The sequence below is a fragment of the Punica granatum genome, chromosome 8 (genome assembly GCF_007655135.1).
Source record: "Punica granatum isolate Tunisia-2019 chromosome 8, ASM765513v2, whole genome shotgun sequence".
Lineage (NCBI taxonomy): Eukaryota > Viridiplantae > Streptophyta > Magnoliopsida > Myrtales > Lythraceae > Punica > Punica granatum.
In genome coordinates, this window is record NC_045134.1 from 14,745,139 (window position 1) to 14,763,226 (window position 18,088).

At 38.9% G+C, this 18,088-nt stretch overlaps 1 protein-coding gene across 1 annotated transcript; it reads left to right on the forward strand.

The window, feature by feature from the left end:
* Positions 1-4,476: 4,476 nt before the first annotated feature.
* On the forward strand, positions 4,477-16,865 carry LOC116188246 (probable beta-D-xylosidase 7). The gene is made up of 6 exons (XM_031517469.1): positions 4,477-4,969; positions 5,509-5,808; positions 8,174-8,343; positions 8,464-8,561; positions 15,201-15,965; positions 16,097-16,865. The coding sequence occupies exons 1-6, from the start codon at positions 4,541-4,543 to the stop codon at positions 16,690-16,692; spliced, it is 2,358 nt and encodes a 785-aa protein (XP_031373329.1). The 5' UTR covers positions 4,477-4,540; the 3' UTR covers positions 16,693-16,865.
* The last annotated feature ends 1,223 nt before the right edge of the window (positions 16,866-18,088 follow it).

The window sequence follows — 18,088 nt, forward strand, 5'->3', positions numbered from 1 at the left end:
GGTATCGTCGGAGCCGAGGCTTTTCTCCTTGAGGGGTTCAAAGTTTGGATTTTTAAAGGTCGCGGTGAGGGGATTCTTGATAGGGTTGTCTTTCAAGTCGAGATGCTCAAAACTTGGATTCTTAGAGGAAGCAACGATGGAGTTCCTGACGACGAGTTTGGGGGCATGAGGGAGAGGGGTTTTGGGAGGGGTTTAGAAGGGTGGAGGGGGAGGTGGGGGAGGGAAGAGAGGGAGATGGAGGTGGAGGTAGGAGTGGGATTCTTAGAGAGGTTGGAGGAGAGACTAGTGATGGCGGCGGTGGCAGCAAAGGAGGTGGCTACTGCAGCTGCCATGGAATAGGAAAAGGGTTTACAGAGGAAGGGGAAAGCAGGGGGAGAGGAGATGAGAGAGAGGACGGCGGTGGCCCCGTCCTCCCCCAATAACAAGGTGAAGTTCTTCTACAGCCACGACATCAAAATCCTCCCTAGGCCCGCTGACGACCGCCTCAAGTACGTTAGCGGCGAGACCCATATCGTCTCCATTCCTCGCAGAATCGGCTTCTCCGGTGCATAAAATTCTCTCTCCCTCCCTCACCCTGCATTGGCGGCTGGCTATGTTTTTGGGTTTTGAATTGGCTCAATTGATTACTAATTAGTGGAAATGGCGATTGTACGTTTGAATTAAAGAAGGATTTGTTCATTTGAGTTTGTCTAGCAAATGTTTTTCATGCGAGAGAAATGTTTGATTTTTAACGTTAAAATGTTTGTAGATTGTGATGGGGATTCCAATTTATGAATGCAGAGTTAATGAATAAGTTATATGCCCTGTTTGAAATGATGTAAAATGCCACGTCATATTATTTAATTTAACGTTGAATGTCAGATCAGATTTTTTCGTCCATTTTTTTACGGCATTCCATCCACTTAATCTTTCAAGGTTCAATTTGACGTAAAAAATTTCTTGATATCAAATTTAATGTAACTTACATCTCTCAAGGACCAAATTATTAATTTACTCTTTACTTAAATCAAAGATACAAACAATACGCCTCTACAGTACCTGACAAACCCGAAACAGCATCTTTTCATTTATCTTAGAAGTGTTGCGGCTTCGACGTATAGAAATAGCTTTAATCCTCTAGCAATTAAAGTTTCACAATGTCACAAATGAAATGAAATTAAACAAGATTTTTATGCTGCGTTTGGTTTCAAAGTAGAATTTTAAAATCAGATTTTAATTTTGAAAAAGAGTGGTATAAATGGGGTCCACTCTTTGACTTTGTATGAGTTATTTTGTTTTGTTGTGGAAAAAGTGTGGTATAAATGGAGCACACCATTTGACTTTGTATAAGTTATTTTGTTTTATTGTAGGTAGAATTAAGTTAAAGTAGGATTTTAAAATTCTCCTTTGAAACCAAATAAGCCTTACTGACTGCCATTTTCCGGGGGTGGGTAGGGGAATTGGGGAGTGCCAGGGGAAGGGTTTCATATTATTTGTTTTCTTTTTACTTTTCAGATTCTTTTTCCAGGTTATGTGCATTGCATTTCCTATAGCTAAAAGTGCCCTGGCCCAACTTTTGGCGTGTACTTTGATATTAAAAAATTTAATGAGTTCAGATTAATTTAATTTGTGTTAAGTCATCTCATTAAGAAGTAAACTCTCCTAGCATATTTTTTTTCATTTATGAGATTCGAATCTGAAATATTATTTAAGAGGAATAAGTGTCGAATATTTTTAATCAACTCGCGTTGGTTGCCCAACTCAACTTTATATAGAAAGGATATTTTTTACCCTTTTTAAAGTAAAATTGGCATACAGTCATCAGCTTATTTGAAATTTTGTATGAATTCAATAATATGTGAATAATATGATAATGTTTAATAAGTGCATATGTTATCATAGAATTTAATTTTATGAATAATGAAAGACAAAATTATGCAATAAAATATTAGTACACACATGCAAAATTATTATTCTATACTAATAAATAAAGGAAGAGATAACCTTTTTTTTCTCACATAAATGAAACTCTAAAATACTCTTAGGGATTTTTTATAACCAGAATGAGGGTAATAAAGGTAAACTCACAAACTACCCATTTTCTCACCCTGTTTCCCTTCCCTAATTCGCTGTAACCCCTCTCTCTCTCTCTCTCTCTCTCTCTCTCCCTCTTTTCCCTACTCTTCCCGTGTGCCTAAAAACTTTTTTTTACCCAAAAGAAATTATTTTTTAGACCAATTCAATCTTATGATTTCTTCTTTTAATCGATTAATAATTGAAATTTTTGATAAAAAAAAGCTTTTTATGTTTAATAAATAAGTTTATCTTATTTGTTTGTATTTAATTTCCATGCGTCGCGCAAATAATATATTATAAATTTACTTTCAGGCTGCTCAAAATATCCAAATAACTGAAAAATCAAATTAAAAATTCGAATATCCAAAATTATACTTTGGTTACGGTGTGACTTCTCATTTAAACTTTTGGGATATGATTTGGTTTTTTATTTTTAAAAACAAAATGAACGGAACCGAATATATACATATATTATATCATTCTTTCCACTGACCTTGCAACTCTAATCTTGAAACACCACCAAGGTGGTAGCTCAGTTGGTAACGGACTTCGTCTTTCAAATGGGAGATCAAGGGGTTGAAACTCGACTTAAATACGGAGACGCTTGTATTAGTAGACCCTTGTCCTCTACCCCATGAGAGTTGTTCTGGTCTACTGTGCGCTTTGGTGGGGTGGTCAGGTGGGCTATGTCTCACCGAGAGGGGTTGCTACGCTGTGGAGGCCCTCTAGTCTACAGAGAGGGATTGCTACGCTGGTCTCTCTTTCCCGACCTTTCATTCAGCGAAAAACTCTAATCTTGAAACAAATTTTTGCATGTAAGCTATAAATTTGATTTTTTTTTTCTATTTTCTAGATCATGAAATTAAGTTATTTTTCTACTTTTGGATTATGAACTTTCTAGGTAAATTAAACTTCGGTTCGAAATTATTTTCTTCATGATTTTTTGTTATTTGTGAGCATCATTTTTTTTTTACTTTCTCAATAAATAAAATTGGTATGGATATAACACAATACGGAAATTAATTTATTGGTGCCAATATGGTCCAAAAAGTTAATCGGTTACTTGATTAACCGAATCAAAATAATCGAATGTTATGGTTGTGGGTTTATTTAAAAAAGAAGTGCTTCGGATATCAATACAATTTTCAATCTTTAACAAGCCGAATTTATGATTCGGTTACAGTAGAGTAAAAAATCACACCAAATCCAAATCAAGCACCCATAAAGTCACTTAATTAAATCCAGGCATAATGCGGGCATGCAATATGGGGAGGGAGATACATAAATAGATTTTAGATAGGAGCATAATATCTTCTCAGGGTAAATTGCACTGGTGGTCCAAAATATTTTACAAATGTTTTATTATGGTCTAAAAGATTTTTTTCGCTACATAATTGTACAAAATGTTTCAAAGTTATTTTATGATGGCACAAACGTCAACTCGAGCTTGACTCCGTCAAGCCGACATTGACGTGGCTATTACGTGTCACCTCCTTGCTGACGTGGCCGAAAATTTAAAATAATTCTAAAAATAATTTTAAATTTTAAAAACTTTTAAAAATAATTTTAAATTTTAAAAACTTTTAAAAATAATTTTAAACTTTTAATTTAAAATTAAAAAAAAAAATAAAAATAATTTTAATATTAAATTTTAAATTTTTTATAAAATTATTTAAAAAAAAAAAAAATTATTTAAAAAATTTTAAAATTTAAATTTTTAAAAAATAATTTTAAAATTTTCAAAATTTCAAAATTATTTTTTATATTTTTCTAAATTTGTACTCTTTTTTGTATTTTAATTATTTTTTGTATTTAAAAAAAATTAAATTTTTTAAAAATAATTTTCAAAATTTTAAAATATTTTTTTTTTTTTTCAAAATTTGTACTCTTTTTTTGTATTTTTTAAATTATTTTTTGTATTTTTTTGAACTTTTTAAAATTTTATTTTATCTTAAATGACGTGGCGCACTATGATTGGTTCCACGTAACAAAAGTAATATATAGGACATGCCACGTCAGCAAAATATTAACGGCGTTAGGGCCAATTGACGGTTTGTACTATCATAAAACAACTTTGAAACATTTTGTACCATCATATAACGAAAAAAACCTTTTGCGTCATAATAAAATATTTATAAAATATTTTGGACCACCAGTACAATTTATCATATCTTCTTGTGATCAACCTTTTCCTTAGAGTAAATAAACAGTTTGGCTGCAAAAGTGTCTCTGGTCATTCGTCCATCAGTCGTTTCACTTTGGTCGTTCATGGTTCTTTTCCAACAAACAGTTGCCCCAGCAGCCGACACGACGGGGGGGTTTTCGTCATTAGGATACGGTCCAGCAAAGACAGCATCCCAGCCGGGGCATTTCGGTCATTGCACTCTCCGACCATACTCGTCCCACCTCAGTTCGAGCTTTCTCCTTATAACTGGCCATTGCCCGAATTTGATTGCATTGCAATTCTTCCTCCAAAAGGAAAGAGATGATGATGGGAGTTGTCCAGTGGAAGTACTCACTCCCACTCTCTTCCGCCATTAACTCCATCGTCATCTTTGCTCTCCTCCTCGCATCACAGGCGGCGGAGTCGGCCCAGCCGCCACCGTACTCGTGCGGGCCTGGGACGAGGTCTCTGCCTTTCTGCAGGGTGGAGCTGCCCATCCGGAAGAGGGTGAAGGACTTGGTGTCGAGGCTGACTCTGGATGAGAAGATCTCACAGCTGGTGAACTCGGCCCCGGCAATCCCCCGGCTTGGGATCCCGCAGTACGAGTGGTGGTCGGAGGCCCTTCACGGGGTGGCCAATGTGGGCAAGGGCATAGCTCTCAACGGCACCATAAGGGCCGCCACCAGCTTCCCTCAGGTCATCCTCACCGCCGCCTCCTTCGATGCTAACCTTTGGTACCGCATTGGCCAGGTGAGTCCGCGCCGCCCCACTCAGCTCACTCAAACTAATTAGGATCTAATCTGATAAAATAATGATGGAAAAGATTATTTATTGCTGCAGTATTTATTCCTAGGAGCAGCAAAATTTCTCCATTAATGTAGCCTCTTTGGCATGCGAGTCAGTCCCTATGTCTAAACGGAATGGGAAAAGTGTAAATAACGGGAAATTTCACTAGAATCGAACACGGGATCTCAGTTTGGTGGTAATAAACATAATTATCTCCTAATCCTAGCTAGGTAGTTATGAAGTTAATTTGCTTAAGTACACTAGATCTCAAGTATTAATCCACAATACGAAATACGTACACATTTAATTTCAGCGGTTTTAAATTCATATCTTATGAAAGCTTTAATTACCTGTACTTATCACTATAGTATTCAACGAATACTTTCTACCTAAATCATCTGCCTACGGTCGTCGGTTATGCCATGTTATGCTCTTGATTGTGGAAAACTTAGTTACTTCTGTTGTTAATGCCTCGGTGATCAATTCTGTAACACTAACTACAGGTGATAGGAACAGAGGCGAGGGCAGTGTACAACGCAGGGCAGGCAACGGGGATGACATTCTGGGCGCCCAACATAAACATTTTCCGGGACCCGAGGTGGGGGAGGGGCCAGGAGACGCCCGGTGAGGACCCAAGGCTCACCGGCAAGTACGCCGTCTCTTACGTCCGAGGGATACAGGGCGACTCCTTCGATGGGGGGAGGCTGCGCGGCCACCTCCAGGCGTCGGCCTGCTGCAAGCACTTCACCGCGTATGATCTCGACAAGTGGAAGGGCATCAACCGCTTCGTCTTCGATGCCAAGGTAAGTTACTCTACCTACCTGGGTTTTTTTTTTTTTTGCCCCCCCCCCCCCCCCCCCCCCCCCCCCCCGATAAGAACAAAGCCGGCTAGCTTTAATCGCTCTTCTTTCAAAACTTTCTTTTATTCCCGTAAATTTTGGTTGTCCTTTTACACTCCCGAACTTGCATCATGCCGAAACTCCCGATATACCCCTAATTATCGGCTCGCAATGGTTTAATTGCAAGGATATCATGGTCTAGAAATTAAAGCGGGCAATATAATAATCTCCAATGAAGAAAGTCGATAACGTACTAAATTTTGGATTCTGTCTCTTCATGTTGCCAGTTGTATCAGCTTGACGTGGCAAAATTTGTCCATCATGAAATCCAGGAAGGATAATTGCATCTATGATCCAAAAGATTTCAGAAACATTAGATTTTGACTTAAAATATTTTTTCTGCTACTTGTTGGTATATGAAATTTTAAAACCATTTCTATGCGATACATTCCATCGTCCCTCGCTTGACGCCGTCAGCTATTACTGATGTGACATACATTATGTGTCACATTTTGTCACGTGAAACTAATCATAGTGCGCCACGTCGTTAAGGAAGATATAAAATTTGAAAATTTCAAATAAAAAATACAAAAAAAAAAAAAGAAAGGATATTTTCTAAAAAAAGATGTTTTATTGTATTTATTTTCTATATTTTTATTTGAAATTTTCAGATTTTATATTTTCATTAATAACGTGGCGCCTTATAATTGGTTCCACGTTTCAAAAGTGACACATAACGTATGACACGTCAACAATAACCAATGATGTCAAGCGCAGCATGACAGAATGTACCACATAAAAACAGTTTTGAAATTTCATGTATCAACAAGTAATAGAAAAAACATTTTGGAGTAAAGTCTAATGTTTCTGAAACTTTTTGAACCATAGGTGCAATTATCTCATTCGATGATCATAATAACATGTGATTCAATTCTTTTTAATTCATAAATAATAATAATAATCAACTTAGCCATCATTAACAAAATTAATATTATCAAAGAGACAAATTGTGGAAATTTTAAATATCCGTATTCTATTATGGGGCAAATTTAATGCTATCGTCTTTCTTTTTTTAATGAATAAAATCTAACAGGATGAAGTTGTGGTAATTAGAAAAATCAACTTCTTTCTTTTTTCTTTCCCTTTTTCGGGTCTAAGATTGTTAATGTGAAGGGAGTAAGGCATACATAACTGCAAACGGAAATGAAACTCGAAATCTCATTATTTTGAACACTAGGACTACGTGCCACACTGAGTATAACGTCATCTTCTTCTTTTCTATTTTTTCCCCCTTTGTTTCATTTACTCCGGTTTCTATCATTCTTTTTTCATTGTCGTTTTGATATAAAATTCTATCATCTACCTTAGGACCATTCTCAACCTCCTGCCATACGATCGATATTTTGTATTGTGAGCCCATGACAGAAGATCTTGATGTGATGATTAAGATCTATCATTCTTTCTTCATTGTCGTCTTGATAGAACATTCTATCATCTACCTTAGGACTCATTCTCAACCTCCTGCCATAATTGGGTGGTCATTACATAAAGAATTGAACAATGGTCTCCAGTGGCCTAATACTTTTCTTTGTTATGTGTACCTTTTGGGGTTGTGTGTGTTCTCGGACAGGTTTCAGAGATTCCTCCTTGATATTTGCTCTCTTTTAAAAAATCAAATTCTCGGCTAAGAAATAAAATAAAATAAATCAATTCATTTAGGTGTCTGATTGGTAGGTGGGGGATTATAAAATTTCCTCTCTCTTTTTTTTTTTTTTGAGTTTACCATTAGTTTGGTCCCTGAAAAATTCTTTTGATTTCCGGATAAAGCTCCCCTCCCGTTTCAGTTTTGTCGTCTTATAGTTTTATATTTTTCTTATTTTTTGATAAATATATATATATATATATCAAAGGATATGCACATGACTTTAGCAATCACTGATATCTTATATGCTTGACCTATATAATTATATATTCTATGTATAACACAAACACTATCAATAAAAATATATATACAACATATAATTGTCAAATTACCCACTATATTGCGCCAATTCAAATTGCAAATCTTTGGCTCCACATTTTTCTGAATATTTTAAATAATTAGTTAACTTATCTTGAAGATACCCAAGTTTCTTGATAATTTTAAAAAATTTATGATTTCCAGTTTAACATTAATATACTGAGATATCCAAAAAAAAAATCTCATTATTATATAAAAATAATTTTATGCATTAATTATAAATCAAATTACTGGAACAATATCATGCTACTAAACTATTGGATGGATATTTCTAATTGTTCATGGACTAAAACCCTATCGATTCCGAAGGTGAATCCGCAAGATATGGCGGATACGTTCCAGCCTCCATTCCAGAGGTGCATCAAAGACGCGAAGGCCAGTGGAATAATGTGTGCTTACAACAGAGTGAATGGAGTCCCGAGCTGTGCTGATTACAACCTCTTGACCAACACTGCCAGACGCCAATGGCATTTCAATGGGTAAACTAGTGACACTACACACACACACACACACACATATATATATATATATATATGAACTTATTGTCTACAATATACGTCCAGCTTACAGACAAATATATGGTGGTGATTTGCAATCAGATATATCACATCGGACTGCGACGCGGTGTCCATCATACATGATGAGCAGGGCTATGCGAAATCGCCGGAGGATGCCGTGGCTGACGTGCTCAATGCTGGTAAGTACCATGCTCCATATAGCAATCTCATCTTTATCTTGATTTATTTGTAGTTGTGTTCATCCCACAATATATAGCCTATAAAATCACTGCATGAAAAAGAAATCAAGAAACTTATTTTAGATTGGATTCGCCCAAGGAGTCCTCAATTTTAAGAAATAAAGTAAGTCGAGATACTAGGTCGAATGTCAAACAGGATTAGTCTAAAAGTTTATAGATCGAAAATATTCATAGTTTTATTATTAAAAAACTTGTTTAATTTTTTTTTTCAATGTACACACTGATTTCTGGAAACCTAACGGGTCTCGACTAATCCAGTTTGAACTAGATTAGTTCATTAAGAAATAAAACTCTCTCAATTAAGAATTTTTTTCATTCATAAAACTTGAATTCGAAACCTTATTGTTAATTTTAAATTAAACCTGTAACTATGCACTGAAAAGTGAGTTGAGGCCCATTAAATAAATATCAAACTCCTCAATAGACTAAAAGCAAATCATTAATTTAACTCTCTGTCCCAATAATTTTTAAAAAAATTATTGTTTTGGAAATTGTTTGCGACGACGCCAGCTTAGGCACTGGACCAGCTGCTGCTCATATCGAGAATCGCAGAGGACAGATTAGTAGGACCAGTCCCTCTTCTTTTTGCCATTTTCCCTTCCGACGCCTTATTTGGACCAATTGACCGCGTGTGATCTAAATAACGTCTATCTATGTCTGTCTTGGGTTTTCACTGGATTTTAATTGCGGTGGTGGATCGAGTTGGGTCCAGCGGCAGCAGATTCTGACCCCTTAAGACTGACTGTTTATATTTTTGTCAGACAAATTCTCTTTCCTTCTTTTTCTCAATTACATGGAGAAACCATTAGTTTATCTAATATGATAAAATAAAAATCATAAGAATTAATAATAAACAGGCACAGGTGATCCCACCATGTGTATCGAATATAAAATTTCTTAAATCTTAATTATCAAGTGAGCATGTGCGTCATTACACTACACTCTTCTCGATTCTTTATTTTATATTTATTTATGACGGAATCAATCCATATACTATAATTATAGAAAATTTAAAGAGTGCGAGGAAAAAAATCATATATTTCAAAATGTAAATTTTCACGTTGCAAAGTTTAGAAAATATTTACGATTCTCACATTGATGGTGATATTAGATGCAGTTAATTTACGAAAACTCGCATTTTCAATCTAAGTTTGATATTTAGAATATTTTTCATTACTTATAATATTATTGCACCCGTATCTATCTAATATAAATATATCGATTTAGTTTCTTATATTAAGAAACAAATATAGATATATAAAAGCTAACAAGTCACAAGTATGTAGGGAAGTGCCACAATAGTCGTCTCGGTAAAATCTCATTAAAAGTCATCTTGAAAAAAATTTCTCTCGATAAATTAAAAAGTTTCTCCAAATATCGAACAATTAAATTGAATTAATTTTTACCCGTGCAATGGGCTTGCATCTGGTTCTTTTAACATTGATGAGTCCTAAGCTCGGTTGAGTCCACTAAGGGACATCCATTAAATTAAAAGGGCAAAAAAAAAAGTCCTAGTAAGCCTATGGAGGTGGGGAGAGCGGAGAGGACTGAGGAGAAGAGAGGGAGAGAGAGAGAGAGAGAGAGAGCCCGTTGCAGAAGAAGAGGATAATTGGGCTGGAGCCCACGGGCAGGAAATAGTGGTTTTTAAAAGGAAAAAATAATTGGTGTTCTTAATTGAAGTTGGTCTCAAAGAGGGAAGACTAGGGTATGAGCAAATAATGAGGTACGAATCCAGTTTATTCAAGTAGGAAATTATGAACTTAGTCGGGTTACCGATGGTGTTTATGCTGTCCATAGAACCCTATCAAACATCATACAGGGACAGACTTAGTATTTGGACCTAGTGGGGCGAGAACTTTAGGGGACAAATAGTAAAATAGTTTTTCTAAGTTTGGTTTGGAGTGCAAATCATTGTTATCAGAACCGGACCGGCCCGGCCGGTTCGACCAATCGGACCGGAAACCGGACCTATGGCCGGTCCGGTTCGTTTAAAAACCGAAAATGCCTAAAAAAATCGGTGAACCAAAAAATCGGCCGGTTTTTACATGAACCCATGAACCGGCCGGTTCATGGGTTCATAAATTTAAAGTTTCAACTCTTGATTAATTGGGTACTGTCAAAAGACTATCAGTTCTTTTCTTAGTTTTCTACGAGTCATTTACAATAACATGCAAATAATTTTTTCTTATATTTTTTTAGACACATAATAATTATTATCTAATATATATTACCATTTTTATTTTTATTTTTTGTATTTTATATTATTTTCTTAAAATAATATATATTTATTTATTTTAAAAATAAACAAGCGGTCCGACCTATCGAACTCTCGGTTGAACCCATGAACCCATGACCCCCTGCCTCAGCCGGTTCGATGTCCGGTCCGGTTCTGATAACACTGGTGCAAATATAAGGAATTTCATCAAATTTCGAATAATTATGTATAAATTTCTAAAAACGTGAAAATTTTAGGGGCGACTGCCCTTTCAGTCACCCCTCGATCCATCTTTGGTTATAATTTTTCCATTATCAGCTCTGACACATTTTAGATTCATGCCCGTTTCTCTTTCCACTGCTACATGGAAGTTCTTGAAAATCTCAGTCACCTGATCTTTAGTTCTCATAGGGTAAGCCCAAACCTTCCTGGTGTGATCATCTATAAAGGTCACAAAATAGAGAGCACCACCAAGAGATCTATCCGACATGAAACAAACATCAGTATGCACAAGATCAAGTATGTGATCGCATCTAGAGGGACGACTTCTAACAAAAGAAACTTTCCTCTGCTTACCAGCTAAACAGTGATCACAAGTGCTCAAGTGCATACATTTAATGGGAAAAGACTGCTTTCTAGCAAGAATTTGAATACCTTTCTCACTGATATGCCCAAGTCTCTTGTGCCATAGCTCGATAGGATAATCCTCAGCAACATTAACCTGACCGGAATTGTGCTTGGCATACAGCCTGTAGAGAGTGTCGGTCTTCTAACCCCGTGCCACAATCAACGAACCCGTGGAGAGCTTCCATCTCCCATTGCTAAATTCGTTACTGTAGCCTTCATCGTCAAGCTGACCCGTCGAGATTAGGTTGAGGCGAATTTCTGGAACATGCCTCACTTTCTTCAGAAGTAACTTGCAGCCAAGCTCGGTCTCTAGACAGACATCACCAGTACCGACAATCTTGCATGACTGTCCATTCCCCATTCTCACATAACCATAGTCCCCGGTAGTGTAAGATGAGAAGAAATCCCGATGAGGAGTGACATGAAACGAGGCACCTGTATCTGCAACCCAGGTAGAGTCCTGACATGTGAAATTCACATAGGCTTCATCATAAATGATGTAGGTCTCTCCATCAGATGCCACTGCTGTAGTGCCTTCTTCTTTCTTGCTCTCACCGTTGCCATTCTGATTTTTCTTTAGAGCTCTACACTCCCTTTTGTAATGTCCCTTTTTTCCACAGTGATAACACGTGACCAATTTCCTTGTCTTCGACTTTGATCTACCCCTGGATTTGTCACGTGAGTTACCATGCTTGGAAGATGAATTTTTGCTTTGACTTCTCCCCCGTTGTTCAGTAACCAAAGCTTCAAACCGAATGAAAATCCCAGAGCTTTTCTTTCTAGTCTCCTCATTAAATAAACTATCTGTCACCGTGGCCAACAATAGTTTCCCATTTGGCGCAGAATTGCTCAATGCAACCACAAGTGTATCCCAATTATCCGATAGAGTCCCTAAAAGTAGACAAGCCTGTAGCTCATCGGGTAGTATTATCTCCAAGTTCGTCAACTGGTTAACAATATCTTGAAAATTACTCATGTGCACAGCCATATCACCTCCATCCTGGTAACGAAGATGAACCAACTTCTTCACGAGAAATGCCTTATTTTGCGGAGTCTTCCTCGCGTAGAGATTTGTCAATTTATCCCACAAAGCTTTCGCATTTGTCTCCTGAGCAACATGATGATAAATACTATTGTCTATCCACTGCCGAATCAAACCAATAGTCTTCCGATTTGTGCGTTCCCAAGCCTTGTCATCCTTATCTTTGGTTTCACGGAATCCCCTTCAATGAGATCGTACAAATCCCTTTAAAATAGAAGATCCTTCATCCGAGACTTCCATATAGAGTAGTTGGTTGCATTCAACTTGAACATAGATCCTGTAGTCTCCTCCATCTCAAAAACACCGAAAAAACTCAAACTTCTCTAACCCGAGGCTCTGATACCACTTGTTGGGAAGGGATGTGCTCAACCAAACAATAACGCAACGATTAATCTTCCTCCCCTACTAGTGTAATCGAGATAGAAACTGATCAAATCAACCAACAAGCAGTAAAGAAAAGAACACCAAGAATTTTACGTGGAAAACCCCAATGTGGGGAAAAACCACAGGACCAACTCCGAATCAACGATCCACTATAAATGAAGGCTATACAATGTCTTTCATCAAGGGTAAACCCTTGGATCACCAAACTCAAGAGAAACACTCTCTTGGATCACCCAAACACCAAATTCGTCACTCACACCGGATGGTTCACAAAGTCAGCTAAAACAGCACCTACAGATCTCTAATAGGAATTCTGACAGTTCAGAATTTAGTCCCATGTGTCGTGAAGCTGCTGCTGCCAAAATTTCGTCCCGATCGGAGTTCGTTTGATGTCCCGATTGAGGGTTGATCTAGCTCTGGTCGTACAGAAAAACAGCTCTCTGTTCTCTGTATTCTACTGCTTCTTTGTACTGTTCTGCTATCTCAATTCTGCCGCCTCTTACCCAGCTAATTTAGCTGAAAATTAACCCTAACAAAAGTGGGTCATTGGGCCTATTAAAGCCCGATAAAAGCCCAACATGATTTGAGCTCAACTTCCTCCAAATTGGAGGGATATCTAACAAAATATCAATCTCCTCAATAGACTAAAAGCAAATCATTAATTTAACTCTCTGTCCCAATAATTTTAAAAAAAATTATTGTTTTGGAAATTGTTTGCGACGACGCCAGCTTAGGCACTGGACCAGCTGCTGCTCATATCGAGAATCCCAGAGGACAGATTAGTAGGACCAGTCCCTCTTCTTTTTGCCATTTTCCCTTCCGACTCCTTATTTGGACCAATTGACCGCATGCGATCTAAATAACGTCTATCTATGTCTGTCTTGGGTTTTCACTGGATTTTGATTGCGGTGGTGGATCGAGTTGGGTCCAGCGGCAGCAGATTCTGACCCCTTAAGACTGACTGTTTAGATTTTTGTCAGACAAATTCTCTTTCCTTCTTTTTCTCAATTACATGGAGAAATCATTAATTTATCTAATATAATGAAATAAAAATCATAAGAATTAATAATAAACAAGCACAAGTGATCCCATCATGTGTATCGAATGTAACATTTTTTAAGTCTTAATTATCAAGCATCCGGTTCTTTTAACATTGATGAGTCCTAAACTCGGTTGAGTCCACTAAGGGGCATCCATTAAATTAAAAGGAAAAAAAAAAGTCAGAGTAAGCCTATGGAGGTGGGGAGAGCCGAGAGGACTGAGGAGAAGAGAGAGAGAGAGAGAGAGAGACCGTTGCAGAAGAGGAGGAAAATTGAGCTGGAGCCCAAGGGCTGGAAATAGTGGTTTTTAAAAGGAAAAAATAATTGGTGTTCTTAATTGAAGTTGGTCTCAAAGGAGGAAGACTAGGGTATGAGCAAATAATGAGGTAGGAATCCAGTTTATTCAAGTAGGAAATTATGAACGTAGTCGGGTTACCGAGGGTGTTTATGCTGTCCATAGAACCCTATCAAACATCATACAGGGACAGACTTAGTATTTGGACATTGTGGGGCGAGAACTTTAGGGGACAGATAGTAAAATAGTTTTTCTAAGTTTGGTTTGGAGTGTAAATATAAAGAATTTCATCGAACTTCGAATAATTATGTATAAATTTCTAAAAACGTGAAAATTTTAGGGGCGACTGCCCTTTCAGTCACCCCTCGATCCATCTCCATCTTTGGTTATAATATTTCTAATTGCATACAGTAGCTGGCTCTTATGTTTATTTTCTGAGATTTTCGAGTGTGACCATGGACCATCGCCATTACTCATTGTCAAGCGATCCCAACCCATTACAACTTGGAATGGTCAAATTCACTGCTGGCATCGCTATGGCGATTATGGGGCTGCCAGGGGGAAGATACAAACCTTTCATCTTATTGATGAAAGACTTTTTCTTGCATAATGGACCCTACAGAAGTCTATCATATGACAGGCCAACATAAGTCCAGTGATACTGGTAACGAAGCCGTAGACTAGGCAATGCTTCCCCTTGGTCGACTCGGGTCGAAAGCTCGGTCATTGAAGTTCTTCAGAGAGATGGAGCTTTTCATGCTTTATCCTTTTTAATTTTACATGAACATGAGAATGTCAAGTTCACTGGTTCAAAGACCCGAACATCATTCCATGTCTGTCGACAAGTAGCGGAACTGGAACGAAAGAATGTACTCGATACAATTCTCCAAGCTGCATGTATAATGTAAAAATCTTATATGAAGAGCACTTCCCAAGAACAAATTGATCCATTGTTGGTAGCGAAAACCTTTTGCAGGAATGGACGTGAATTGCGGGACATACCTTAAGAACCACACTAGATCTGCAGTTGAGCAGAAGAAACTTGCCATCGCAGAGATAGACAGGGCCCTCCACAACCTCTTCTCTGTCAGGATGAGGTTAGGGCTCTTCAGTGGTGATCCGAAGAAGCAGCCCTTCGGCAACATTGGGCCCGCACAGGTCTGCTCTAAGACACACCAGGCCTTGGCCCTTGAGGCGGCTCGCAATGGGATTGTCCTCCTAAAGAACAAGGGGAAGACCCTCCCATTGCAGAAGTCAAAGACCGTTTCCCTCGCGGTCATTGGCCCCAATGCCGACGCCCCCAAAACACTCCTTGGGAACTATGCAGGCCCCCCTTGCAAGTCAGTGAGTCCATTACAGGCACTCCGAGCCTATGCCAAGGACACGAGGTTTGAGCAAGGGTGCGATTCGGTGGCATGCACCACAGCCTCGGTGGACCGTGCAGTGGAGATCGCGAAGTCTGCAGATCGTGTCGTGATGTTCATGGGATTGGACCAGACTCAGGAGCGAGAGGAGCTCGATCGGGTGGACCTGGTTTTGCCTGGCAAACAACAGCAGTTGATCGAGGCCGTGGCTCTGGCTTCAAAGAAGCCCATTGTTCTGGTACTCCTCTGTGGAGGTCCAGTTGATGTGTCTTTCGCTAGGAATGAAGCCAACATCGGGAGCATCTTGTGGGCTGGCTATCCTGGCGAGGCTGGAGGGATTGCAATCTCAGAAATCATCTTCGGCGAACATAACCCGGGTAAAAGTTTCACTTCACTCAACTACTTCTTTAGTTATACAAATCCTTATCAGCAATTTTAGTATGGAACATATAATAGCATCCGTACTCCGATCAACAAAGATTATGGTTAATTTCTGGATTCTATGCAGGAGGGAGATTGCCGATGACCTGGTACCCACAAGAATTCACAAGGGTGCTCATGACTGAAATGAGGATGCGACCCGAGCAATCAAGGGGCTACCCAGGACGCACTTACCGGTTCTATGAAGGCCAGTCAGTCTATCAGTTCGGTTATGGGCTTAGCTACTCGAGATATTCGTACAAGTTCATTTCCGTGAGCCAAGAAGTCATATCCCTCACCCAAACGCCGAAGACGTCACAGCAACGTCCGGAGGAGTCTGAAACGGTCCGCAACAGACCAGTGACCGAACTGGGCAATGACTTCTGTGCGAAATCCAAGAGCACAGTGACGGTCGGGGTCAAGAATCATGGGGAAATGGAGGGCAAACACCCAGTGTTGCTGTTCATAAGGTGGTCGAAGCAGGGGAAGGGTCGTCCGATGAAGCAACTGATCGGGTTTGAGAGCGTGGAGCTTAAGGCAGGGAAAGGAGCAGAGGTTCGCTTCTCGGTGAATACTTGCGAGCACTTGATCTGGGCGAACGAGGAGGGCCTAATGGTAATAGAGGAAGGTTGGCATTTCTTCGTTGTGGGAGAGGAGGAATACCCCATTGCTGTTATGCTTTGATTCTGATATGCAAACAATTACTGTCTGAAACCAAAAGATTCTATGCTATTGCTGTTCCATGGTCTAAAAAAAGGATGAACAGGAGTAGGATAACAATCATTATGATGTTAGACTTCTCGAACGACATGATTTTGCTGCTCCGATCAATAACATCGATGGAATTAGAAGAGAAATGTAGATGAAACATGCGATTCCCTCGCAGTGGTACTATAGTCGATGCTGGTTCTGTTTCCCCTTCTCAAATGTCACAAGCCCAAACCCGGGATCGTCTCTGGTATCCCATGACATGGCAGGAATGCTTACTTCACGGGTCCCATACTCGTGAGTGTAATCAGAGAACACGACTGTGCGCGACGAAGACAATCCTGCAGCCGCGTTAAGTTCCAAACAGTCTTTCTTTTGTTTTTTTTTTGTCTTTTGTTTTTTTGTTTTTGGGATAAGTTAGCTAGCAAAGACATACCCAGATTGCAAAGCACGCCTCAAAGCTGAGGGTAAATAACCTATTAATTCCATCTTGACAGTTACATCCAAGAAGGACAGAATCAATCAAAGCATCAGAGTGGAAATCTCAGACAAAGAAGTGGAAAACTCCAGTGCCTCATGATGCTCTCGGGTCCAAATTGTCAAATGTGAAGTTTCCCAGATACTTTGAATGTGCTAGGGCCACGACAAATGATGCAGGAAATGACGGATATCAGTTGATGGCGCATATAAAGAAACAGGACCAAAGTTGTCAAGATAGTGAATAGTACGGGATCCATAGCTCGGTGACATTAAGATCAGCTCGAGTGTCGTGAGATTCTACGTATAATTTAAAAAGAAAAAAATATAAAAATCATCATTATGGTTTGAGATTGAGACAAATTGCACATTGTGCTTTTATTAGGGACAATTAGCTCTCATGTGGTGTATTCCGTTAGCCACGAGAGGTTACGGCGCTATTTTTTTTTCATTTTTAGTCCTCACTCTTTAGCATTTTAATCATTTTAGTTTTAAATCTTTTTTCTTTTATCATTTCTATCCTCAACTTTTCATTTTTTTCATTTTAGTTCTTAAAAGAAAATCAACAGGGAATGAGAAATCAGGGCTGTCAATCGGCAACCCCAACCCCTCCACCGAGGTCACCGACATCCTCCATGGGTACTAGCAACCTCGGTGGAGGGGTCGGGGTCGCCGATTGGCGGCTACAACCCTCAAATTGACCGGGGACTCCGAGTTAGAGTTCCCGATCGATTCGCAGGCTCGAGCCGCCAATCGGGGACCCGGACCCCTCCACCGAGGTCACCGGCGTCTTCCGTGGTAGCGGAGACCTCAGTGGAAGAATTGGCTACCCCAACGCCCTAATCGACCGAGGACTCCGAGTCTTCTTAAATTGTCAACAAATGCAAAATGGGTC

Bases quoted from the DNA above. Each gene is read 5' to 3' on its own strand.
- LOC116188246 (XM_031517469.1), top strand. From the start codon at position 4,541: ATGATGATGGGAGTTGTCCAGTGGAAGTACTCACTCCCACTCTCTTCC. The intron at 4,970-5,508 runs GTGAGTCCGCGC...CACTAACTACAG, and splicing joins TTTGGTACCGCATTGGCCAG to GTGATAGGAACAGAGGCGAG. The intron at 5,809-8,173 runs GTAAGTTACTCT...TCGATTCCGAAG, and splicing joins GCTTCGTCTTCGATGCCAAG to GTGAATCCGCAAGATATGGC.